This window comes from Eubalaena glacialis, chromosome 10, assembly GCF_028564815.1.
Source record: "Eubalaena glacialis isolate mEubGla1 chromosome 10, mEubGla1.1.hap2.+ XY, whole genome shotgun sequence".
NCBI lineage: Eukaryota > Metazoa > Chordata > Mammalia > Artiodactyla > Balaenidae > Eubalaena > Eubalaena glacialis.
In genome coordinates this window covers 18,715,423-18,743,260 of record NC_083725.1, presented here as the reverse complement: position 1 = coordinate 18,743,260, position 27,838 = coordinate 18,715,423, and the positions used below count along the sequence as shown (strand labels likewise).

Genomic DNA, 27,838 nt, shown 5'->3' with positions numbered 1-27,838 from the left:
ATAATAAACCAAACCAAAGTAGACAGACAAGTAGCTATAGGGATGGATATGGACCTTAATGCCTATTCAGTGAGTTCCCTATACAAGGTATGCATGCTTGTTAAAAATATACCAAGACAATAATAAAAGCATCCAAGGATGTATAACTAGCCCACATCTATCCTGTTTTTGCACAGTATTAATGACCTTCACACACTCAGTACGATACGACATAGCATACAATTACAGAGCACAGCAACATTAACTGATGGTATTGAGAGAAAACATCATCTACTATATTTAAGAAAAGATGAATCCTTTCTACGTGTGTGGTGCTGAATCTCTAAAACTACTTTACTCCCTGTAGAAAAACTGCTGGTCAATCAAACAATGGTTTGATGCTGAATATTCTTACAGATAAAAGTCACTTCTCTGTTAACATATCAAAGCCAATCTTAAAATGCATCCACTGTTGATTAAAATGGGCAAGAATTTCCACCCAGGTGTCAGATGGCTGTACTCCTTGTAAGTGCAAGAAGTACAAGATCATACGTACAGCATGACAAAACAACATGCTCAAGACCAAAATAATAGAAACAAGAAGTCTTTACGTTATCAAATATGAGAAAGTGGTCATGAGATCCACACTATGATAGACCATGCAAAGGCCCCACCTACTGTTACTCAATATGAAACTTTCCTGAGTAATATTAAGAAACACAGAGAAGCACTGCTCTCAATGGCACTAATACTCTTTTATAGCTGTGAAGAGATATATAAATCCTATAGAAGGATTTTACCCACCGATCCCCAATTTCTTGCAGGCTGGCTTGTAACATTATCATCAATTCTTTGAATGGCATCCATTTTGGCACGTAGACCGGAACCTCTTCTTGATATTTCTTGTTCTTGTTTTCTTCAGACAGAGGTGCAAATACTTGAGGTCCTTCATCCATCACTGTTTTGCATAAGGAATACAATCTATCACCATCTTCAGTAGAGATGTCCTGATTTTGCACAAAGGGAACACAACAGAACAGAATTGGGCCAGCTTAGTAGTAAGTAAAAAGCAGATCTTTGGTGTATACTATTTAGGGGGTCAGCCACAGCAAGACGTTTTCCAACCAATTTAGCACGACTTACTAGACACTAGATTTCATCAGTTCTGACAATACTCCTAAAGCTAGAATGACACAAAATATGTTTCAACAGATTGTCGGTAATTTAGTTTGCCTGCATGAAAAAATCCATTTCTCCAACAGAATGTGGTGCAGTTTGCTGCAAAGCAGGGATTGTTATCACAAGGGTTTAGCCAATCTATACTTTAGAGGTATCAGCTGGCAGAGTCCAGGCAACTTTCCCGTAGGATCACACATATAGTCCCAACCTCACGAGTGTGTTGGTAACGTGGTACCTGCACAAGGCTGCATTTCACTTTACTAAATTAAATTATTTAGTTCACGTACATGTTAAGTATATATGACTTCATACTTTACATTTTGGGAGCACTGCCCCATTTCCAACCTCCTCATTCATAATTTACACAGATGCTAGATGGAGAAGCAGCATAATCCTACTTTCTTATATAGGTATGAAAGAGAGAGATTAGCAAGTCTCCAGCAAAACAGAATTAAGATAAAAGTGAAAAAAAATAACAGTATAATGAGTTAGACATGAAACATGAACAATTTCTTCCACCATCTGTGTTGACTAAAAATGAGACTTCAACATCACTTCCTTAGGAAAGTGACAATCTGGAACAAGAACTGCATCTCAAGTCTGGTGAGACATCTAATGTCCCTTACCTCTAGGGCAGTGATTCTACCAATGATCTCAGAAATTGTTGTACTGAGTAAAGTCCCCATAGCCTTGCAATATATGTTCACTGGCAGGACATCCTGCCACACAATTCCAAGTCTCTTTAGTTGGTGCAGTACCTGTCAGAAGAATACAGATATTTACATGGAAGAGAGATTGTTACAACTCACATTTTTCTAGATTTACATTTATTGTGTGAGTGCTTGTGTGTGTGTGTGTGTGTTTGTGTGTGTGTATGGGAGAAGAGGTGTTATATAACGGTGAGGTAAAGTAATCAAGAACATGTGCTTCTTGAATAGTTCACCCTAGTGATATCTCTGCTAGATGAAAAACTGACTTATTCTGAGGATGGGAAAACTAGTAAAAAGGTAAGTCACTTAGGAGAGAGAGGCATTTTTCTAAGATGAAAGCTAGTATTTCAAATTTCCCAAACCTAAGTTCATGGGTTAAATACTTGCTATGACAGACTTATTATTCCCATCACTAGTGGCTTGATGGGAAGATAGCTTCCTGTTGACTTGGTGGGGTAGGGGAAGGGAAAGATCGTAAACAAGACTGTAAAAGGCAGCCACATTTTCCAATGGGAGTTCTGGGGAATGAACTGAGCTACCTGTTACATACTCTTTGCTGCTTAAAAAACAAGGTGGGGAGCACCTAAAGAAAGAGTACAAATTCCAGAGGGAACAACCGCCTCCCACCTGTCGGACTGCTTTACTTGCTGCAGAATAATTGTCCTCATCGTCCATGTTTGAAAAGTTTCTAGCACTTGATAATCTTTCCAGAAGTTCTCCTTTCTGTGCCCGCATTTGGGCCAAAAAACACTCTGTCCCTATAATAAGAAAAGAGAATAAAGAATTCTAAAAGTTGTTCAATTACACAGTGCAAAACCAGGGTGGAAGAGGAGAGACAAGCATGAACCAAATATCTGATTTTGCCTATTTGAAAACAACTGCTTGTTAGATAACATCATAAGGTTGCCCTAAGGTTACTAGAAACATCACTTCTAATACATTAGCCGGTCCCTCCAAGCCCACCCTCAGGATAGTAAGTCTTTTCCAACAGTTTGTCCAGAGTCAGATAAGAAAAACTGCTTATACAGTAGATGTAACTGCTTATTTTTCTGATATATCTACACCACCTAAGGGAAAAGTCAGGAATTGAAAAGCTAAGTAAATCATATAGATTCTCTGCTTTTCTTAGGCTACCATTATTGACTTACCCCACATTTCATTTCTTTTGATTTTTAATAATCAGAAGTAAAGCTGAAGGAGGTAGACGAGAAGGGAGCTAGTTTGAGGTTTTGCAAAAGAATAAGCACTGTCATTAGTGAGCTCTTACCAACAATGCTAACAGAATTGTCACACTACATCTTAGTATGTGTCACTGTACTGACATAACTCTGATTTGGCGAATTCACTGCACACCAGCAATGCAGTCTGGAACACTAATGTACCATGAAATCACGTCATGAAAAAGTAATGCTTTCAAAAGACTGCATTCACTTTATAAAACTAAATAACTGGGAACACCCGCAAATTAAATGCCCTCCCACTTTCCAATACAGCTCAGGACCACCACCTAATTTCTAACTGCTGCATTCATAAATTACAAAGATACTAGTCTGATAAGCTGCATTATCAATATGATTCTTAAAGTATCAGTTACCAAGTCTCCTGAAGCCAGGTACAAGATCCACAAAAGTAGTAGTGCCATCACACAGAATGGGGGCAAGACGTAATCTGAACTGATGCCCGAGGGTCAGCAAGTGGTGAGCAATATACATACAGTTGTTGTGGTGAATGGCAGCCAACTGGGGCAGTTTTTGAAGGTTCTCCCTAGGTCAGGAGGAAGCGTAGGAAAAGAAAGAAATCTCCTGTTATTGAAGTTGGGGTTGATGAAAAGTTACTCTTTTAATGTATTTCTAGGTGTTAATCATTGTCTACTGTATAAATGCTGTACATAACAAGGCATAACCTCATCACTCCCACTCCCACTCAGTCACTGAGGTTGTTCTGCATGCATGGGACCTTATCCTTTAAAACTATCCTCGTGATTAACAAAAAAGAACATGGGAATCAAGATGTTTACCTGTGTCAACTCTTTATACTAGAAACCTGGCATAACTGTACATCATAATTCCCTTGAAATCTAACACTGATAAGTCTGTGGAAATACAGGTTTGCTTCCCCTTTCTCCAAATTCCAATTTCATTTGTATAATGAAGCACTCAACTATTTTCTAATTCACTAGTTTTCAAAGCTGGCTACAGATTAGGGTCACCTGAGAAATTTTAATATCGAGACGCTTAGACTTCACCCCAAACAAATTAAATCACAACCTCTGAGTGAAGCCAGGGCATTTATATGTTTTAAAATCTTCCCATGTGATTTTAAATTTTCATAAAAGATTGAAAATCACTGCTCTAATTCTTCTGCACATATTAGTCTACCTACCCAGCTTGGGAAGAGATCTTGTCTTATACCTCTGCTACATATCCACTAGCAGTCATTCAATTAATACTTCCTACTTTGCTGATTCAATGTCAGGCTAGAATATACAAAACTGGAAACTAACAATCTAAGACAGTTGTCCTCACTTTGGGCTACACATCAGAATCATCGTAGGGCTTTAAAAAAGAGAGATGTGGGCTTCCCTGGTGGCGCAGTGGTTGAGAGTCTGCCTGCCGATGCGGCGGACACGGGTTCGGGCCCTGGTCTGGGAAGATCCCACATGCCGCGGAGCGACTGGGCCCGTGAGCCACAACTGCTGAGCCTGCGCGTCTGGAGCCTGTGCTCCGCAACAGGGGAGGCCGTGATGGTGAGAGGCCCGCGCACCGTGATGAGGAGTGGCCCCCACTTGCCACAACTAGAGAAAGCCCTCGCAAAAAAAAAAAAAAAAAAAAAAAAAAAAAGAGAGATGTGTTGAATCTTAAACCATACCTATAAATCAAAATCTCTAGGGGTAGGGCCTAAGCAAATATATATTCTTAAAGGTCCATAAAAGACTCTAAAATACTGCCAAAGCTGCGAACTCTAATCTAGAACGGCGGTTCTCAAAGTGTGGTCCCCTGACAAACAACATCAGCATCACCTGGAAATTTGTTAAAAATTCTAGGCTTTACCCCAGCCCTACTGATCAGACACCTCAGGCATGGGATCCAGCAGTCTGTAGTTTAACAAGGTTTCCTGGTGATTCTGACACACACTGAAGTTTATAAACCACTGGTCTAGCATAAAGTTCCCAGATCATACAATGGGGAAAAAGGGAAACCTAACTCCACACCAGTGTGAAAAATGTTTCTAAGCATGAAAACCCCTAAGCCAACTGTCTCTGAATCCCCAAGAACGTGGCTATTAGCTGACCCGAAGATGTTTTTTTTCCTTTACCTAAGTAGAAAGTGAAATAAAAGTTTTAAGCCACAGCAAAGAGAATACAAATAAAAATAATGTTTACAATAAATAAGCTGTCTTTTAGAACACAAACAATAACTGGTCCTACTTAAAAACATCTCAATTGTTCAAAAATCTGAACTAAAAAATACTACAAACAATAAACAGATTTTTTTCTTTGAAACCAGAGTCCTTGACTAAGGAATAGCTTTGTTGACATATTATTTAAAACATTTGTAAAAGGTATCCAAAACACTTAATTTGGATAACAGAGAGAACTCCTGGAGGCTTAAAGTTATGAGTAACTTCTCCGATTAATGTTAAGAGAAACCTTAAAAAACCAAGACATTAGGTAAATACAGCTTAAGATTGCTAAGAGCGGCTGATCGACAGTTAAATAGCAATCTCTTGTGGTATTAAGTCTGCAAAGCTATGAATGCCAAAGGAAAATGTGGGATGTTTACTGGATAGCAATATGGAGTGATGGATGACCTTTTTGTTTTGTAACCAAATAAAGTGAGGCAGTTCTGCAAGTACCTACCATCAGTAACAGGGTAAAGTCCTTTTGAGTCTTTAAATCTGTGTCACCTACTATACTGCAAGATTATAGTACCCTTATTAATTTACTAATAAATGACCAATGTCCTTTAAACATGTAATGTAAATGTTTAGTGCATTTTATTGTGAATTTTAGTAACCAATTATCTTTGGTGGGAATATAAAATTACTGGTTTTAACCTGACTCACAAACATTTTTGACCTACAATATTACACAGAAGTCAGACACAGTGGCACATACTTGTGATATGTTGGCACAACATCATGGAACAAATGGAAGATATTCCTCACTGAGTAGAAAAGTTGAACAGCACTAAAAGGAAAACACAGTTTCAACAGACATGCATAAGGATATATTGGCAATGAGAAAAAAAATTCAAACTCAGTGCACCTGAAGTGAGAGTCAGCAGCTAAAACTACAGCTGGAGAGAACAGCTGCCTTGGTCACTGCTGAGAACACCATTCCCCTAGATGGCATAGATTCTCGGCCGGTATTCACTAACTAGACTGCAGGTCTAAAAACCTGGACCCATTAATAATATTAAGAATAGCAGCATTCAACCCAAAGCCTCTTTTCCATTTATCAATTTGTGTTCTGCCAGTACCCAGAGTATCCCTTCAGTAACAAATGGAGCTAAGCCTCGAGCAAATGTCACCTACTCACTGACACACTCTGCAAAGGGCAAGGTATCAATAAAGGCACTCACTGGTGCTGTCGGAACCAGTCTGCCTTTCAGCCTCCACCTTCCCTCCTTCTCACCCCAATGCAAGGAGATGAATCAACATTTCTAGGATAGAATCCAACCTCAAGTTTTCTTGCCCTTTAAATCTGGTCTTAGAACACCTAAAGATTATTATTAAAAAGCACTTAGGAAGAGCAAATATAAGGTTTGTGTAGCTTACTTCTACATAAGAATATCTTAAACTATGTACCTTGAATACATCACAGGAATTCCACAAATAATTTTTAAAAATTAGTCATGGTCACTATACCCCAAAACACTGTTACAACTTGATTACTATGATACCTGACTAAATTATTTCATGTTATTTTTGTTGCATGTGTTGCTGTTTGAAGTTTGATAATAGGAAAAGTGAGTTGTTGTAATGTAGTTGTGTTTTTGTTTATCCTGTTAAAACTATTTTTTTGGTGGGAAGAATGTCCATAGACATTCAGTATACAAAAATATTGTTTGGTATTCTCTTAGGAAAAATTGCCTTGCATCCCTAACTTCTGGTCTGGTACATTTCAGGTGAATGCCATGTAATGAAACAGTCACTCCTATATTATTCTGCCAAAGGAGTGCATAATTCCTTTTACATGTATTTTTCTTCCTACTTAGATTTAAAACTGGATGGACTTCTGAATATAATGATTCATTAAAGTCATGGAAGTATCTTAGTGAACATGTTCTTTCTAGAGCAGAATGAAATAAAGGGGTTAGTTTGTACATGGAGATAAAAACTGAAACTCCAGAAGCCCATCGGAAGACGCAATTTAAGTCAAGCCCTAACTGAAACTGTTTTCTACTATGAGGATGAAAAGTAAAAATACTACTACACACAGATCCAAACTAAAGAGGCTTTTGTAAATCTGCTCTATAATCAACTTGGGCTACTGGCTACCATTTTCTCCTCAATTTATGAAGTTTAGGAGTAGGGGAAGAGCCTACTAAACAAAAAGAGATTCAGTACAAATGTGCAAGTATATGGATTGAGTTTGGGTACCTTGAATACAATACTGATTAGAAGAAATCTTCTTGAAAGGGAGAATTCAGAACTTTGGTGCATTCCATTCTTTTCCTTCTACCTTTGGCTGCCCAACAAATTATTATTGCTTTAAAATTAACATTTAAAATGTAAATTAATTAGGGCCTAGATTTCAAAAGGTAAAATGAACGTTAAGCTAAAGGGCCAGAGCATGCTGAAACAGACTGTACAACTATCACTAAGACCACCACCACCAATACTGATAAACATCTGAGTATTAATTATTTCCCAGGTAGCATTCTAAGTTCTTCACAAGCACTTTCTCATGTAATATCATTGAAGTCAAATAAAGTTAAAAGTAAACAAAAATTAAAGAGCTTTTTGTTAAAAAGTGATTAACAATTTTTAATGTCAAACCCATTTGTCCATCCATACAATGCTTTTATTTCTCATACCTTGTTGTAAGATTATATGTTATTGTAAATAAAAGTTAATTATCAATACATACCTGTGTACTATACTTTTCTCTAGGGAAAAAAATATTAACTAATAAGATAAGAAAACCCAAAGAATTCCAGTTAATTTTCTTAATAAATGTCTAGTTTAGATATACATTTAACCAAGTCATTGACATTTTCAGAGGACTCAGAACTCGTACCATTGATCACTGCTAGTTGTTGCCTCCAGTAAAGTCTGATAGGCGAGTTCCATTAATTTCTTCACAGATTCACTGATGCGGCATGTGGGCAAAGAAAAGGAATGTTGGTCCAACGTATTTTCAGGCTCTAAATTCATCACTTCGTTGTACTGAGTTGTGGACACTTTCTGTACTTGTAGCTTGTCATCCTTAGCAGGACTAGGTAAATCTGGCACACTTATCTTAGAAGCAGGAGTAATCTAAGAGTCAAATACAGAAACAAAGAAAATGCATTGTCCTCAGAATAATCCAAACGCAAGCATACAGTGAGGAATAAGATACCAGTTGCTTCCATGATGATTAAGCTGTGGATCTACAGAATAATTAAAAGATTTGAGTAAACATGGCAGTACTTTAATGACTACTCAATCTTGGGTGAAAGTATGTCATAAGAAATAAGCAATCCCTTTACTGTGCCATTCTTCTAGTTCTTCTGTGCACTCTCACTCTTGGTGGAAACAGCAAAGCTGTGAAACTGGCCCAAGACTTCAGGTAAATGAAAGGACCTTCAAAAATCCTCTTTCTCAGATTAGACTATTAGATTAACACACACCAGTATGACTTGTGCTCCACTGTCATTAAACAAATTATTTCCCACCAGAAACATGTGTTGCCTTACTCAAAGAAACAACACATTCAGGCTAGCTTATACTGCTCTTAAAAACAAAATTCCAAACAAAAACCAAAAAAGCTTCCCTAACATTTATACAGAATGAAAATTCCCAGACTTGGTCAAGACTAAAGGAAAGAACACTAGGCTTCTAGTTTGGAAACATCAGTGATATTTTCTACCCTAACTTTTAACAAAGTCATTTAACCTCTCTTGACCTCAATTTTCTCACTGTAATACGCAGAAACTGCACTACAATAATGGTTTTCAAACCTTGCTTCTCAAAGATGCCTCAGGGACCAATAAAAGGAGAGATTAAGCAGGTGGAAGCAGCAGGTTCCTACTGCAAGAAGAGCAGCTCTGCTCTGCACATACTGGACCTCTATGGAAAATTTCTGACAGAAGAAACTCCAAGTCTAATAAAAATGTTTAAGTCATCAGACTTGCCATCTGTAAAATGGTATAATAATGTCTACTTCATAGGGCTGTTATGACATTTAAATGAGAATACAAACATCACAACTGGGAGAGGTGCTACTGGCATCTACTGGGTAGAGATTAGGGATGCTACTAAACATCCTACAGGACAGGCCCCCAGAGCAAAGAATTATCTGGCCGCAAATGTCAACAGTGGCACTGCTGAGAAACTCTGATCTAGGGGAAGCTACATCATTAGGATTTGGGTACTTGGGGGGAAAATACAGTCTTATAAAATGTCAGAACTAGTTGAATAGGGAGCTCAGAGATTATCTAGTTCAATTCTGTCATATTACAGAAGAGGAAAATGAGGTCCAACAAGGTTAAAAGATTTAGCCCAGAGTCACAAAGTGATCTAGTAACAATCCTATTTATAACAAGGAGTTATAACAGAGTTAATGGGATATATATTAATTCATTTACCAAATATTTACTAAGTACATAGTAGTATGCACCAGGTATTTTCTTGATGCTACAGATACAACAGTAAACAAAACAGTAAAGAACAAAACAAACAGGAAAAAAAAAAAACCAACCCTGCCCTCATAGAGCTTATTTTCTAGAGGGGAAAAACAATAAATAATTCATATAGAATATTTACTGATAATAAGTGATATGAAGAAAAATAAAGCAAGGAAAGAGTACAGGAAATAGTGGGAGGTCACAATCTTAAAAGAGTGGTCAGGAAAGGGAGCAAGTCTGTGGTAATATTCCAAGCAGAGGGAAAAAGAGGTTCAAAAGTTCTGCAGCCGAGTCGGCCTGGCAAATGAGCAGAGTGACTGAAGAGGAATGCAATAGGAGATGGAGTCAGAGAGGCAACAGGGGACAGTTCACAGGAGGCCGTGCAGGCCACTGCAAGGCTACTGGGTCTTTCTCTGAATGAGATGGGAAGCCACTGGATTCTGTGCACAAGAGTGACATAAGTGATATTCATGTGAAAAAAACCTGCAGCCCAGTTCCCGGTACTGAGTGCATTTCGGCTCCCTTAACAACCCAAGATTACATCAAAATGTGTTAATATCTGTGCACCTCAAATGGCTAATTTAATATTTTACTGAAGTGGACACTATAACAGGGTACCTACCCCCAGGAAAGTGGGGGATGACAGAAAGGACAGAGGGAGGAAGACTGCAGTCCTTTCAGCGATAACAGATAAATGGCTGAGGAATTTTCTATTAAGGGATTACTTTAGTGTATGTCTTCTTTTAATCTAAGTAACACCTTACATTTGTCAAATATTATTTTATATATGTAAGATGTTAAAAAAGAAAAAAACAGAATTATCTAAGGTCAAAGGAGTAAATTACCCTCAACGCAAATTAATTTGTCCACAGATTTTACAGATAATTGTTTACACCATACAAAGAGCACATCTTTTTGTTTGTTTTTATTAACTTCAAAACTAGCACCTCTATTAGCCTAAGCGATAAAGTCAACATTTCACAACAGGATATAATCTCTGGATATAACAATACCTGTCACGAAATTGTATCCTAAAAATTCAAGTGATAAAGTTGAGAAAACTCTATAGGTTGATATACTCTCTGATTTCAACAACAGTAATCTATCACATTCACGTAGACTTTTTTAATTTATACAATGCTTTTATGTGCATTATCTCATCTGGACCCCACAATACCCTATAAAAGAGGTAGGAATTAGGACCCCTTTAAAGATGAGAAAACTAATGTTTAAGAAGATTAATAACTCGCCTCAATGAGCTCAGCAACGGTCAGTGTTCTTCCACTCTACCATAATCATCTCAAAAATGAGCTGCTTCCTAATACAAGGTAACACCCTGTAACCCCCCAATACCTTCACAGTGTTGTGAATCTCAGAGGTCATTAGGTTCCTAGCTGTCACAATCACATCCTGACACTTCTTGTTAGCAAAATGAGAATTGATGTTACGGGCATATTTCAGCAAATCAGTAGTGTTTCCTTTTAAAAAACTCATCTCCTTTAAGGCATTTTCAAATTCTTCAGTGGACTGTATGATCTGAGAAAGAAAGGCAAGAGAAAAAAAAGGAAAAGAATCGAATATGTATGTTCCTTTCCAATATTAAAATTTCAAATCCAATGTACAGGAAAGAACAAGGACCAGCTGATCATTTAAGTTTTAGAAAAGACCATCAATTACTAGGTATAAAAATATTATTCATTTTTTTCTAGCCTTAAATTCATTAGGAAGAGCATCTTCATTAGAAGTTTTGGACTCTGCTTAGTAAAGGTGCAAACATTTTTAAATAAATAGACAGTAGGTCCCCCCTTATCCTCGGCTTCAGTTACCCACAGTCAACCATGGTCTGAAAATATTAAATGGAAAATTTCAGAAACAAACGATTCCTAAGTGTTAAACTGTGTGCTGTTCTGAGTAGCATGATGAAATATCACGCCGTCCTGCTTTGTCTCGCCCAGGATATGAATCATCCTTTTGTCCAGCATATCCATGCTATATACACTACCTGCCCATTAGTATAGGAAAAAACATAGTACATATGTGGTTCAGTACTATCCACAGGTTCAGGCCTTCGCTGGGGGAACTGGAACGTAGCCCCAGAGATAAAGGGGGACTATTGTGCTTATTGTAGTGTTTGAGCAAACACTAAAAAGAAGCCAAAAAGTAAAGTGTCACATAGTAGCTACTATAGCTGACACAAATAGAAAAACAATTGTTTTTCAAAAGTATCTTACTAAAGAAAACGTACTTAATGACAAAACGTACTTCCCCACCCAATCAAAAGGTAGGAAGCCAGAAGAGACATGAAGTCAGAGGGAATTTGCCTCCACACTTTATGAATAATTTTCTTAAAGATGTCACTACAGAACTAAAGATCTCCAAGGTAAACAAATGACACCAACAGGAACCTACGGTCGCTTCAAACCTTCTGTGACACCTCTGCTCTTACCTCTTCATACTGCTGTAACTTGCTGCTATTTGTTGGGATAGAATAAACCAAACAATTTTTAATGAGGCACTCAGACAAGTCCTCCCAGATCATGTCACCAAGCATCTCAGCCAATATGATCTTAGATGTTTTTTCATTTTCTATGTCAGCATCAAGAGGCAAATCTGAATTCAAAAGAAAAAGTTTTAAACAAGAAACTATTCACAGTCTGGACATATTCTCAAATTCCCTAGTTTTCTAGAATTCTTTAATTTTAAGATGACAGGGAAGAAAACAGCACGAATAATTCTGTAGCTATCTCAACTGACTACATGGGAAAAGCATGACACACAATTATTATTTTATTTTCACTGCTCAAATGAATCATCTGCACTGTATGACTGCCTGTTCTCTATAACAATAAGGTATTAAGCCATCTACATTATAATCATCTACTGCTAATCTACAGATCTGATTATATGAAGCACTCAGAAGTTCTGCATACCAAGTTGAAACTAGTTTAGAATAAAGTCCAAGTTCTCCAATAATAAATATCCTTTTTTCATCTCTGCAAAGGATCTGAGTGTTTATCCTAAGTAAAATATCAACAAACACCTTACATTACAGCGTAATATCTAGCCTACCAAACAGAATACTTCAGTATCTCTTCCACGGTATATTTTATGGTGGCTTTTTCTAACACATTTTGAGGGAGTTATATTTAGAATATACCATTAATTAACTAAACAATATATAAGAACCTTAAAAGAAAGTGACCATATTACCTCAGAGCCTTGAGATATCTTACAATAGCTGAAGTCTAGGCCTGCACTGTCCGATGTGAGAGCAAACAGTCACATTTTGCTACTGAGCACTTGAAATGGGGCTGGTGTGACTGACGAACTCAATTTTTTTTTCATTTTAAGCAATTTCAAATTAAGTTTAAAAATGGAAGCAAGGGTGTGTGGTTATAATGGGTAGCACAAGGGAGCCTTGTGGTGATAGAACAGTTCTATATCTTGATTGTGGTGGTAGTTACATGAATCTACACATGTAATAAAATTGCACAGAACTATTCACACACACAAATGAGTGCAAGTAAAACTGGAGAAATCTGAATAAGCTCTGTGAATCATACCAAAGTCCATTTCCTGGTTCTGATACTATACTATGGTTACACAAGATGCTAACATTGGGGAAAACTGGGTGAAGAGTACATGGGACCTCTGTACGTTTTTTGAATTAAAATTTTAAACTAAAAATAAAAAAGAGGAAGTAGCGTAAAATACTTTTCTGTTAAACACAATTTTGTTGCTTTGAAAAGACTATGCCTCACTTTAACCATCGCATCGTGTAAGCTACTATGTATACTGTAGTGCTCACATCAGGCATGTGTATCACTTCTAGTATTTCATATAAACACACCTTCGATGTAGTCAGTGTAAACAGATTCATTCCACTCGAATGACTTTGTTTTCCTATGCACCAATGTAACACTGTAATGCATTTATTTGAATATTTTGCACATACAGCACAGGTTACAGTGGTACCTATAATAAACTGAAAACGGTAGTAAAATTGGAATGCTTATTATTTTCACTATGATATATTTTTCTAGCTTAAGAAAATGACTATAAACAAACTTTTAAATTTAAAACTAAGGTACACTATTGATGCAGAATCAAGTGAAGGTGCAGAAGCTAGAAGAACTGGTAGAACAATAAAGGAAAATACAGACTGGAAGAAAATATGCCACAAATTTTACAATAAATGGCAGCTGCAGCTTGCTAAAACAGAGCAAAACAAAACTTTTCTTGCTGTGCAAAAAAATTTTTGAGATGATAAAGCAGACAATATTAAGAGAAATTTCAACAAATACATTAGGAATTTGTCAAGTTTCCTCTCAAAGAAGAATTGACAAAATTAGTCACCTGAAATCACAATTAAATGTCCAACCAAAAATGTGATTTTAAGGGGATCTGAGCTTGTAAATTTAGCTAGCGATAAAATGACTTAGTAAAATCATTCCATACATTTTCTCTGCGTGTACATTTTGGTAGCAAATTTACGCTGGTTTTTAAAAAATTAATTAGGGCACTTATCCATCTTTTTCTACTGACCAAAAGAGCTTGATTATCTAAGGGATTATTTGTAATTTGAAGAGTACCTAGAATGTAGCCATAAACCGTATGTGCCTGATGGTGGCATTTTTAGTGGAAAATCTTTAACAACCTTTCAAATTTCTTCTACAACTACTTGTATGTTCAGAGTCTCTATTTCTTGGTAAATTTTAGTAATGTATACTTTCTAGAAAATCATTCACGGCAAAAGCAAAATATGCTTGTTGTGACAAAGCCAACACCACTGAAGTTTACAAAGAAAAAGCCTTATTTTCCCTCTCCATACCCACAAGCTTATCTCTCTCTCTCTGTGTCCAAGTAACCAGAGTTAAGAGTTTGGTTTGTATTCTTCCTCCCTTACATTAATAATACACACACGCACACATGCAGGCACGCACGCAGACACATGATATAGACTAAACTGTGTCCCCCACAATTCATATGTTGAAGCCCTAGTCCCCAGTGTGACTGCACTCAGAGACAGGGCTCGCCTTTAAATAGGTCATAACGGTGGAGCCCTAATCCACTATGACTAGTGTCCTTTTAAGAAAAGGAGAGACCCCAGGGATGAGCATACAGAGAGGAAAGGCCATGTGAGGACAGTAAGAAGGCTGTCTGCAAGGCAAGGAGACGGGGCTCAGGAGAAACCAAATCTACTAACACCTTGATCTTGGACTTCCAGCCTCCAAAACTCTGAGAGAATAAATTTCTATTGTTTAAGCCAAACAGCCTGTGGAACTTTGTTACGGAAGCGCTAGCAAACTAATGTAACATTCATATAAGGGGCTACTTCCTTTTTTATAAAATGGGTTCATGCCACAGATTTTACATGTAACTTTTTAATCCCTTAAAAATAGATCGTGGCCATCTCTGAGGTCACTATATCTAGCTCCACTTCATTTCTTTTCAATAGCTGCACCATTCTTCAAATGATGCACATTCCAGTATGCAAGTATATACAGTACTCATACATGCAAACATATACACTGTTGATATCACATAGTAAGGAATTAAAAAGTGGGATACCTGGGTCAAAGCGATGTATATTTTAGCATAACTATAGAGCTGCAGATTACTTTCTAAAAAACTCACAAAAGCGATGAAGGAGACTACCTTTCCATTTTCTTACCGAAAGTGTCTTACACAGATCTTTGAATTCTGTCAACCCTAGGGGTGGACAGTTCTACTTTGATGGTGTGATTTCCATTCCACTATTAGGGACATTAAGCAATACATATTTTTATGTTTATTAACAACTTGCACCTTTTCTTCCATAAACTGCCTATTCATATTTTTTACCCTTTTTCTGTTATTATGTTCTCTTTTTCTTTGGAAAAAAATCTCTGTATTAGCTCCTTGTCTGCCAATGTACTGCAAATATTTTCTCCCAGTATAATATTATCTTTTGACTTTGTTTATGGCATTGTTTACCATACAGAATTTAACATTTATATGTAGTCAAACTTATCAATCATTTCCTTTATGCATTCTGAGCTTCCTGAGAATATTCAAGTCTTCTTGTAAATTTTCTTCTAACATTTTTATTGTTTTACCTTTTGCATATAGGGATTTAATTTATCTGGAATGTATCTCTGTATGAAGTACGAAGCAGGAATCTAACTTTGTCTTATTCCATATAGCCAATTTTGCTAGCACCATTATTTAATAAACTATCTGTCCCACTAAACTGAAATGTGACTTTGATCAAATGGTAAATTCTCATTTATTCTTGGCTCTACTTCTGGATGCTTTTTCATTCCACTGATCTTCTTATGTCAAGAACATAGTTTTAATTATAAAATTCTCCAACTAGTGTTTTGCAAATCTTTATTAGCAAGTCTCATAAATATATTTTTTGATGTAAGCTCTAGAGTAATTAATTTGTCCAGTTGGAAAAATATATAACAAGAATCTGATTGGGAATGTATTAAATTTATACATTATTTTGGCATGAGTTGACAATTTTTTGAGACTGTCTTCTAATCCACGATAGCCTCCCCTTACTTTACGCCCTCAATAAGTTTTATGCTTTCCTTTACATGTATTCTTCCCATTCTTATTAAATTTATCTTTTAAGAATTTCATAGATTTTGTTGCCATTATAAATAAGATATCTTTATATTTTATTTATAACTGATTGTTACTAGTTTGGAGAGAAACTGATTTCTATAGATTTATACTATACCTAGACAACTTAGTAAATGTCTTACTAATTATGAAAGTTTTAGCAGTCTTTTGTTCTTTTAGGTATACAATTACATCATTTACAAGTAAAGATAAATTCTTCTCCTTATTTTAATATTCATACTTATTTTCTCTTCTTTGCATCAGCCATAACCCCTAAAACAATGTTAACGAATATTAATAATAATGTGCTTTCCTGACTTAAAACTGATTTTAATGGAAATAAAGTTTTTAATCCTTTAATAGATGCTTGTTGCTGGCTTTTTAGAAGCAATTAGCTTCAAAATTAATTACTTTAAAAAAAATCAATAAAGCATAACATAATTATGCAAAGTGGTCTATTATACAGCTGTATAATTTACTTCATCATTTCCCTATTCTTCAAGATTTTATGACTTTCCAGTATTTCAATATTATAAGTAACATTATGATGAACATCCTTATACATAAATGATTTTACATATTTAAGATTATTTCTTCAAGGCAGACTCCTAGAAGTTGAAACCTTGGTTTAAAGGATATAAACATTTTAAGGCTTTTTATATATTTTGCCAAATTATTTCCAAAAGAATTTTTTTTCTCCTCTTTTAAAAGGTCCTTTGCTGTTGGTACAATGATGCTTAGTAATACAGAAAACTTGGGAGAAAAAAATACATATTTAAATGATGAAAAGAGCATAAAACCAAAGACAAACGTAAGACGAAAGGCAAAAATCTTTATGAAGTTTCAGAATAACTAAAATCCAAAGAAAGTAGAGGATTCCAAAAAGAACTAAGGCCACAAAATACGATCCTCAGGTTTTATTTAGGGCAAGAAGATGAAGGAAGGGAATACTGACTGAAAGATATTAAAGGGATTAGAAGAGCACCTAGCAACAGTGAGTTAGTTGTCTTCTGCTCTGAATATCCTAGGGCTAAGAAAACTGACAAATAAAACACTAGGTTGAATACTTAAATGGACCAATGTCAAACTGGAAAGAGGTTTCTACTGGAATTCCCCAGAGCGCCCTCTGATCTAGCCTTATCCTAGGTAATAGTACCATCACTGACTCAGATTAAACTGTAAGAAAACATGATTATCAATTATGCATTCGATATGAAGTAGAAAGGACAGTCAACACATTGTAAAATTTTATCAAGTAAAATTTAACAAAGATTAATGTTAATGCCAAAAAATCAAGTACAAGAAGGGAAAGCAGCAGTTTGCACTGAGTATGACATAGGATTTTCACTGACATCAAGCTCAATAAGTTAACTGTGTAATAATAGGCTTTGGCTATACTAACAGAAGCAGGAAACTGAGAATGAGGGTGTGAACACTCCCATACTATTCTGAATTGGTTCGGACTATATTTAGAGTACTTTGTTCTGTTTTGAACACCATACTTTAATAATAGGACTAAGGAAGAAATGAAATATATTCACAGAAGATCAGTGAAGATAAGAGGAACTTAAAAAACTATTTCATTAAAAAAATAAAACTAAAGATGTTTTATATTGGTGATGAGATGTAGGCAACATAATAACAGCTACTATAAAGAATCTGAAAGTCCGCCATGTGTAATAAGAATTAGACTTCTATATAGCTCCACAGAGTAGAAACAGCATCAGTAAAGCAGATATTACAGGGCATATATTTTGAACATATTTTTTAAACAACTACCCTAAAGATTTAATTTCCAAAATGGTCATTTTGGCAATAGCATTTTAGAAAGAAGATACAGTTTTTTTTAAAAACCAACGAACAAAAACTTCCTAGTACTCAGAGTCGCCCAGAGGTAGGATGGAATGCCTCAAGAGGAAGTGAGTTCCCTCTCACTAAAGGTGCTCAGGTTTGTTATATGACCAGTTGATGGGAGAGTTACAGAGGAGAGTCAAGCATCAGAGACATCTGTATTGGGTCACCTTTCTAGTTCCTTCCAATCCTTGGATACTTTGCTTACAACTTGTTTTTATATCTAATAAAAATAAGGGTGTATTATCTCCCTAAGTAAAGGAATAAGAAGAAAACTACCTTGGATTTTTGTAATTTATGCCAAGTCTTAAAATTTTTTATTCTCTGCTGTCAAAACTAGAAAGAATTCCTTGCTCTACATATAAATTTATATATAAATAAAGAATGTCTGTATGTGTATAACTGAGTCACTTTGCTGTACAGCAGAGATTGGCAAAACATGTAAATCAACTGTACTTCGATTAAAAAAAATAAATTATTTATATATAAATAAATTATGTGACTGCCAGGAAGGCATACAAACAACAGCAGCATTTCTTTTTCATTTTCTCCACAGCAAGAATGCTTAATTTGACTATTCAATAAGACAACTGAGAAAAGCAAAAAGAAGGTAAGTCAAATAGACTAAAAACAACAGTATTATAACAAAACACCAGAAGAAATTTTACTTTTAATAGTGTGACAGCCAAAAAATGATTCAAGCAACACAGAAACTATTTCAAGGGTGAATATATAAAGATCTAACCAGTAGGCTGAGATGGAATGAAATTCATTGCCTATGTTAAACCTATTTTGTTTATATCAATTAGGTTGATGGGGATTTTCCCATCGAAAGATGTAAAACAGCACTTGGTTCATTTCTGCTTCTCCTACAACTAAAGCAAGAGTCCCAAAATGTGAAGTTCCTAGAAGTCCCATGAGGGAAATGCATCCCAAAACTCAACTAAATATTACAAACACAGACTCTAGGGCACCACTAAGGACCCTACTTGTCAACACAGGGCAGAGAAGGAATGCAAAATAGAGCAAGAAATAAAAAGGTAACTACTTTGTTCCCATGACATAATTTACTCACGTCTGACCCGCCATTCACTCAGATTGCTGACATTCTTATCCACTTTAAAATAATATTTACTTTCAAAAACCATATTGACTTCTCTAAAATATAAAAGCACTGCCTTGGGGATACATACCTAGAAGTTGTTTCTGGACCACTTCCAGTACCAGTCTGATCTTGGCAAAAACTTCAGATGGCGATGGATGCTCCAAGTCAGTCATCACAGATTCAAAACGAATGATAATGATGTTAGGTTGGCTTTCTATCACAGCAAAAAGGGATGGGCAAGATGCCAGAGGCCTAAGGATATACTTCAGCAGCATCTGACCTGAAAGTTTTATGAACACTCATAAAAAATAAATCACTAGAAGACACTTCAAAAAAAAAAGATCTTCGAGCCTGACAACAAAAATACATATACCATGACATTACACAACACCCATTATGCACTGCAGGTTTTCCCACTGAAGCTTCCCAGATTGTCTACAGATTTTTATTTAAATTATTCAAAAAATCAAATAAAATAAATACCAGCAGCTACGTTAAAAAAATAAAAGAAGAAAAGAAAAAAGGAAAGGATCTAAGCCCTTAATGAAAAGTGTAATATTTATACAATTCCACTTGATAAATCATGAGGCCAAACCCTATGAACCATCATCAATATTATTCAGAGAATACTGATAATTTTTCTGTCATTCCTTTAACAATGGACCTTCTGAAATTTCATGTAAATGAAACAAAGTATTATGCCTTACCAAATGACTTAAGCTTGGTATGTAGCTCCCCAAGAAGAGAAAATGCCAAGAGGACAGAACTGATGGGTGGCCCGGGGGTCTTCTCTTCTTTCTGAGATTGTTCAGTGCATAAATGAAGTTCTGTTTGTAGGCAAGATTCCAAGTTGCTGATATCTAAGAAAAAGGGAAAAAATATCAGCTGTCTCAGCAATACAAGATGTTCTCATTTCTATTCCTGAGAGCCCACTGTCTACTAAGAGTCCTAAATATGTGGTTTTACTACAGTACACTTCTAATGCAATCAAATATTAATTACTAAATACATGTCCTTGGCATCACTTTAAAACAGGAAATTACTTCCTTTGGTATGTTCAAAGAATCAAACTGAGTGCCAAAGTAAGATGATGTGCATACAATAACTGCTTACTAAATATGTATTGAGAATGGATAAACAACAAGGTCCTACTGTATAGCATAGGGAACTATATTCAATATCCTGTGATAAACCATAATGGAACAGAATACAAAAAAGTATGTATTTATATTTATAACTGAATCACTTTGCTGTACAGCAGAAATTAACACAACATTGTAAATCAACTATACTTCAATTAAAAAAAAGAACGTGTTGAATGACAGAATGAAGGCAAAGAATAAAAAGTGAGATCCTAGTTTCAATTAAGGCCTCCTATTCTATGTTCCCTCTTATGAAGTAAAGAGAACAGCCTGCCAAACAAGTTTAACAGGGTGTGTTACAACAAAGAATTAACACACCTGCCACCTTCTCTTAATTTTACAGTCTGCTTGGAAATAGAATCTAAAATTTTCTAGATGACTTCCTTGAAAATACCTAATACATACAGTGTGGGGTGTGTGAGTGTGTGTGTGTGTGCGCGCGTGCGCGTGTGTGTACACACATACATATACAATGTATTTGAAGGCCATAGTGGATGTGGGAAAGGGAGCAAGGGGAGACTGTGAGGTTTCCCCTGAAACAGACTACATTTCAAGATTAAACGCTGGAAAATATACCAGGTTTAATGGCGTGTCCTTCCCATACACCCTCAGAGGTTTTACTTTGTGTAAACAAGATATCAAAGAGGGCTCACACCCAGAGGTGGGCAGAGGGGCTGAGAGCCAAGTAGTATAAATAAAAGCCAGGGCCAGAGTTATCCTATTTCTTCATCTTGCAAAGCATCCCCCATCTCATGATTTTGTCACCATTTTTCTCCAAGGACTGAAAAAAACTGGGCCAAACTCCTACCCCTTTCCTTAGCAAGAGAGAGAGAATGGTTGAACAGCTTCTTTAAGCTTTCTAGAAAAGATAAACTGTTGGGATTAGAGCTTTGGGAACGGGCACATCCTACAATGCAGTGGAAACTGTGTGGTCTTCAAGTGCTACCACCTCTTCTACCACAGCCTCACCACCTGGACCCCTCCCAATCATCTTCTCTCTTCTCTGCTCCTTCCCAGTGAGAGGGACAGAAAGAGAAATGTACGGGAAGCAACAAGCATTTTGGTCCTAACAAGCATTCTGCTTAACATGAGAACTCAATACAGAATTGGGAGATTAATAAAGGAAACCTTCCTCTCTCCCAACATAAAATATTTGGAATATATTCAGAGGCCAAACTGGTTCAGGCAGATTAAGCAAAGCAGTCCACCTGAGGTCAGCAGCACCTTTTGATGGTGGGAACTTCCATACAATCAGCTTCTGCCACTCTTCTCCAAGGTGATAAAGTATGTTCTGTTTCTGTATTGTAAGCTCCATGCTGAGAGATTTCAGTATTTTTAAATCAAAGCATTTTCTGGATTTTAATAACTTCAAGCATATCTGTGCCTGGTAGTGAAATGGAATCATTGTTAACATTTCATCTGGACTCTAGGCAATTAAAATATATTTGTATAATGATAAGGAATACATGCAACACAAAATTTACTTAAAACAAGAATAGTACTGGACTTCTCTGGTGGCACAGGGGTTAAGAATCTGCCTGCCGATGCAGGGTACATGGGTTCGAGCCCTGGTCCGGGAAGATGCCACATGCCGTGGAGCAACTAAGCCCGTGCGCTACAACTACTGAGCCTGTGCTCTAGAGCCCGCGTACCACAACTACTGAAACCCACGCACCTAGAACCCGTGCTCCACAGCGAGAGAAGCCACTGCAACGAAAAGTAGACCCCGCTCGCCGCAACTAGAGAAAGCCCCCGCGCAGCAACAAAGACCCAATACAGCCAATAAATAAATTAATTAATTTTTTAAAAAAGGAATAGTACTAATTGCTCATGCTTTAGAGAAAGTGTTTAATACCTCTTCTAGACGCTGAGCAGCAGTAACATACTTCTTCTCTGCCAGTGCACAATTATATTCCTCAATAGCAGTAGAAAACTGAAAAGATAAGTATCGTTATTAGGTATTTTATTTTATACATCCTACTATTTCAAGTCTGTCTGCTTGTTTATTTTTAAACTATGAAAAAATACCACGTAGTTAGGGGTTACCCATTGAATGATAAGACAATTGGAAAAAAAAATAACTTTCTCACCACCAAAACACTAAAGTTTGATTTGAGTATACTGACCTCATGTAGCTGTCTAAGTAAACTTAGGACTACTGAGTCTCTTTCCAACTGTTGCTTCAAGTCTGTAAATTCAGCAGTTGATACGTGAAGATCCCGGCGGACCTAAGTCACACACCAAAGACAAGTACTTTTAAGCTATACTATACTTAAGAAATGAAACATTTACTGTAATCAATAAGCTTTATTAGGTGAATATAATTCATGATGAAATTTAAATGCTGGTTAAGACTGGAACAAAAATCACAGAATGTAGTAGGAAGAGACTTTAAGTGGTCCACTTAGCCCAAACCCTTATCCTATGCAGGAATACCCGTTCCCATCAACATAATATCCTCGTGTCACCATGTATTCTTAGTTTAAGCAGTTATCTTTCATCAAAGAACTCATCCACCTGGATTACTGGTATCCCCACTGCCAAGTGATAATTCATTCTTCAGTTGAATAGTCCTAACTAATAGAAAGATTTTTCTACGTTGAGTGAGAATCCGCCTCCCATTCTGTCCCACCTTTTCAGGGACTTTGCACTATCAATTATTTCCTCTCTTCTCTATCTTTTACTTCTCCCTAAGTCATTCTCCATTCCAATTATATGAATACCTATTAGAGCATGGCTCCTCCCATCAGATTTAAATATGATTTAAAATTTCCCCCAACTCTATGAAAAAATATCCTCCACCTCAGCAACCACCCTATTTCTCGGTAGCTACCTGATTTCTCTCCTCCCTCTCACAAACAAGCTTCTTGCAAGAGTGATCCATACTCACTGTCTTTACTTTCTCACCTCTCATTCACTCTATAACTCACGTGATCTGGTTTCTACCCCCCGCCATTCCACCAAAGCTGTTCCAAAGCAGTTGGTGCCAAAATACCAATCAAATCCTTGTTGCTAAATCCAAAGCATATGTCACCAGTATTACCATGCATCAGTACACTGTTACTTTCCTTCCCTTAGTTCTATGACACCAATATCTACTCATTTTCCTCCTGGTTCTTTGGCCATTCCCTTTCATCTTCTTTTGGGAGCGAAATTTCCCCTCTGATCACTTCACACACGCTGATATTCCTTTCTCCCTGGCCCTCTCATTACTCTGAACCAATGGTTCTCAAAAAATAAACGTTTTTTTTTTACCCCACCCCGATCCAGGGACATTTGGCAATGTCTAGAGACGTCTGGCGTGCCACGATCGAGGGTGCTCTCCTGGCACCTAGTGAGTAGAGGCCAGGGTTACTACTGAACACCTTCCAGTGTACCGGATAGGCCCCCACAGCAAAGAACGTCCGGCCCCAAATACCAGCTGTGCCTGTACTGAAAAGCCCTGCTCGCCACGCTCTCTCTGGGCAATCTCATCCATTCCCATAGCTTCAACTTCTAAGTGCAGCTACCTCATGTCCACACCATTTTCCTAACATCCTAATATGTAAATGGGTAGTGTGACATGCAAACTGTCCTCTAAAATCCATTCTCCCACTCTCCCACAGTAACAGCACAAGGCTATGCAGCTAGACTATAGGTACTAGTGCCCTGCACAGTCAGGTGTGACCACGTGTCTAAGATCCCACCAGTGGAATATAAGCAGAAGTGATGTGTACCATTTCCAAGTCTTAAGAAAAAACACATGTGTCTCCTCTATTCCCTCTATTTGACCTTAACCTGCAGCTATAACTGGACATGGGGAGAGACCAACTTCAACCATGCAAACAACAAAATCCTAGAGCAGTGTTTCTCAAACTGCAACACGCATACATACATATCGCTTGGTGAATCTTATTAAAGTGCAGATTCTGATTCAGTAGGTCTGGGATGGGGCCTGAGATCCTCCACGTCTAACAAGCCACCAGGTGTTGCCAATTCCGCTGCCCTACAGACCATTGGAAGACAATTCTTTAGGAGTCTCTCCCATTTCTGCACTATCTTGCAAGTGAAGCAATTGACTGTCTTTTGTTCTGGACTATCTTTTCAAAAATGTCTGTGTAGTAAACAGCTTGAAAAACAGACATGGCGTTTTCCTCCATAGCAAAAAGCCAGCATGCTCACTACCCGTTAGAAAAGGTTCAGGTTCCCTAAGCACAGAAGTTCTCTTCTATCCATACAGCGCACTGCACACTGCCCTGTAGAAACTGGGGCTCGCGGCACTGTGCAAAAACGTTCATCCTCTGGCTACCGCTGTGAGTAATAAACTGTCCTTCACGGTTCTTGACACAGACTACACTACAGTAGCCAGGCCCTGGGTTGTAGAATCAGCCTGCTAGCCTAGACACTACGATTGAAAAATATGTATCTTGTTTGAGCCATTGCATTTCAGGTTCCCGCCCAGCCCCATCTTTCTTTACAACACTCTAGCCTCCATCTTCATACAATCCAACTGTGCAGCTCCACTTGTATACCCCACAGGCACCCCATATTTAAACTCAACAAAAACCTACTCTCCCTCTAGATTCTGTTTCAGTGAATGACACACCAATGACCTAGTTCCCCAGTTATCTTTGACTCCGCAGTCTTTCACCCCCCCATATCAACAAATTCCAGAGATCCTATATCTTTTGAAAGTCCCGAGGATTCATCCACTTTTCTCCACCCCCACTGCCATTGATGATGGGGCAGGTTGCATCCTGTCTTGCCTGATTACTTTAACTGCCTCCTAATGCTTTAAGTGCCTTCTCATTTCCCAGTCTCTTTTCCCTCAAGTCCTTTCTTCAAACTGCAAGCAGAATGGGATTCCTAAAACTCAAATCTGACATCACTCCCCTGCTTAAACTCCTCCATGGCTTCTACAGGGCAATCAAGATAATGTCCTTACTACTTAAACTGATACACACAGTCCTTGCTTACCTTTTTAATCTCATCTCATGTCTCCTCCCACCACATTCTCTAAACATCTGTCATATGGAATACTTGCAGCTCTCCAAAAGTGACACCTCTCCACTACCTCCATGCCTCTACCATGCTGTCCCCTATGCCTGCCTAAACATTCCTCCTTCGTCTTTTGTTTAATTACCTGCCACTTCAGATTTTGGTTTGGACACTACTTCCTACAGAAAGCCATCCTTAGCTACATCTGCTCTCTTTAACTGGATTATTCCAATTTTAGTGTATATCACACTATTGTATTCATCTATAACAGGCATGAGATTCACATTTTGAAATAAAACACTGTCTAGTTCACCAACTACCACAGTATCTGGCACCTTGTAGATGCTCAATAAATATATCAAATGACTCAATAAACCCCTTTATAATGTCCACCTATTGAATCTAATTCCCCTTCTCTAGCCATAAATTTAAATCTTTCTCCCATATGAAAATACTGGGCTGCAAATATTGAAATATTGAATATTGTTTTTCATTGAAGCTAAACACCCTGAGTTTCGTCATTGTTCTTCAGATGGTACAGTGTTCAGGCCTGGACCCTCTCATCGAGACCAGTCACCTTTCAAAACGTAACAACCAGAACTGAATAAATTTCACCAGCCATAATCTGGCCAGCAAAACATACAAACAGCCCATTACTCTCTTGTTCCAGATACTTCATTTCTAACAGCACAGTCTAAGATTGCACTGTTGACTCATTTGTCTGACAAATACACTTTGAAAATATTATTTGAACTGCACCAGAGTTTGTAGAGTAATGGATTTATTTTTATTAAAACCTCTAACCAGAATGACTGGTAAACTCACTGTTAAATAGATTTTCTAGGTAGGTAGTGGTTTCTCCACTTGTGATTCAAGTTTTTATAGAGAATTTTTAAAAATACATCTGTTCCTTTTCCTTCTTTGGTAACTATCACATAGAGAAGAGACTTGGTGTCTTTCCTTTAGAACCTTGAGAATACCTCAACATCCTGATTTTGGATATCAATGCACCCTGACTGATAATTTAGAAATAGAGGTACAAGACACCTACTTTATTTAAACCTCTAATATCAGCTTGATTTTTTTCAACTGCTTTTTTTTTCCTAAAAGGAAACTGCAAGGGAAAAATCCTGGTGAGATAATATATGTGAAAAATATTTTTTAAATTATAAAATGGATATTCCTGTTTCCAGACGGGCTTACTTCTTTGCGATGACAGCGCTCTGGCAAACGTGATGAACATTCTTAAAACCTGTCAGACTTTCCATAAGAAGTATAGCAAGCACTAGCCCCACAAAGTGACACAGTACAAGACGGGCAGGGATTCTCTGCATGTCCAGGGAAAGTGGCTTTATGACAGGAAGTAGAGTGGTTGTGAATGGTGATCTGAGCCAGTTTTCCAGAGGAAGGCCGAAAGAAAAGATTGTGCTGAAGCTTTAATATGCTGAGGCCAGCTGCAGATATAAGAGAATGCTGGCCATTAAGAGAGATAAGCATTTTAAAGTAGGAGATGATAAGAGAAAAGGCCAAATTATTCACTTCTATGCTTCATCTGTTTTTGTTTTATTATGAGGACAATCAAATCCTGAGATTATTTTTTAATTTACAAAGTTCTATTAAAATGCAAGACATTAATGTTATAGCTTAAAATGTTTTTTTTACCATAAAAAGGAAATTGTTTAAAGTATAGTTTTGGAAAATATTTGTATTTTAAAACTGGACGTTACCCTAAAATCATCTAATTCAACTTCCATTCGCCAATACGGAAAGTGAGGTCTTTAAAAGTTGTATAAAACTGAATTGTCTTAGGAATCAGGAAGTTGAACTGCCTCCCTACAAAACCTACCCTATATAACAAACTATTCTTACCTCACTCTCTATCCTGGATTTCAGCAGGTCAATGTCATCCGATAGTTTATCCACTTGGGTAACCAGGTCCTGTGCACTTTGCATGCTAGGCAGGAATTCACTGTACTTCTTGCTGATCATACTGCATACCTCGCCCTATTATATAAGATGGAAAAATTACAATGAGATGAGTAGGGAACTCTGTTCAAATACATAGCTCATCTTCTATTAGGGTATCTTCCAAGTTAGGGCCTTCTTGCCAGTTACCCACACCCATTCACTTTCCCTCCAAGCCAACGGGTTTCCTCAAAAAAACACATTTCTCCCACCGTTAAGAGTCCCATAACACTACTAGGATGCAAGAAGACAATGATCACCAAATTCCAACAGTGCCCAAGAGTTGTACAAACACTGAAAAAGAGAAACGGAGAGACAGAAATTCTCATTTGGAACTGTATCAGCTCAGACTATAGCCACTAATTTTAATCACACCTAATAGGAAAAAAAGTAAATGGATAAATTAAACCCATCATCTGTATACCTCAATGGATTTATGAATTTCTATTCTCTTGCTTATAAAATTGTAAGGCCGAATCTTAAAAC

At 37.2% G+C, this 27,838-nt stretch overlaps 1 protein-coding gene and 1 pseudogene across 1 annotated transcript in view; one reads left to right on the top strand and one right to left on the bottom strand.

Moving 5' to 3' along the window:
• The window catches only part of ZW10 (zw10 kinetochore protein), a 32,581-nt gene that overhangs the window by 2,540 nt on the left and 2,203 nt on the right, over nucleotides 1-27,838 (bottom strand). Inside the window, exons 2-15 of the mRNA XM_061202528.1 lie at nucleotides 27,257-27,391; nucleotides 22,537-22,638; nucleotides 22,266-22,343; nucleotides 21,635-21,794; nucleotides 19,976-20,128; nucleotides 19,357-19,548; nucleotides 12,147-12,310; nucleotides 11,054-11,236; nucleotides 8,113-8,351; nucleotides 5,986-6,057; nucleotides 3,463-3,632; nucleotides 2,496-2,626; nucleotides 1,785-1,916; nucleotides 784-986 (exon numbers count right to left, since the gene is read on the bottom strand). Coding sequence (XP_061058511.1) covers nucleotides 784-986; nucleotides 1,785-1,916; nucleotides 2,496-2,626; nucleotides 3,463-3,632; nucleotides 5,986-6,057; nucleotides 8,113-8,351; nucleotides 11,054-11,236; nucleotides 12,147-12,310; nucleotides 19,357-19,548; nucleotides 19,976-20,128; nucleotides 21,635-21,794; nucleotides 22,266-22,343; nucleotides 22,537-22,638; nucleotides 27,257-27,391 — 2,114 coding nt within the window. The remainder of the gene's footprint in view (nucleotides 1-783; nucleotides 987-1,784; nucleotides 1,917-2,495; nucleotides 2,627-3,462; nucleotides 3,633-5,985; nucleotides 6,058-8,112; nucleotides 8,352-11,053; nucleotides 11,237-12,146; nucleotides 12,311-19,356; nucleotides 19,549-19,975; nucleotides 20,129-21,634; nucleotides 21,795-22,265; nucleotides 22,344-22,536; nucleotides 22,639-27,256; nucleotides 27,392-27,838) is intronic.
• LOC133099039 (large ribosomal subunit protein eL42-like) lies at nucleotides 26,623-26,959 on the top strand (annotated as a pseudogene).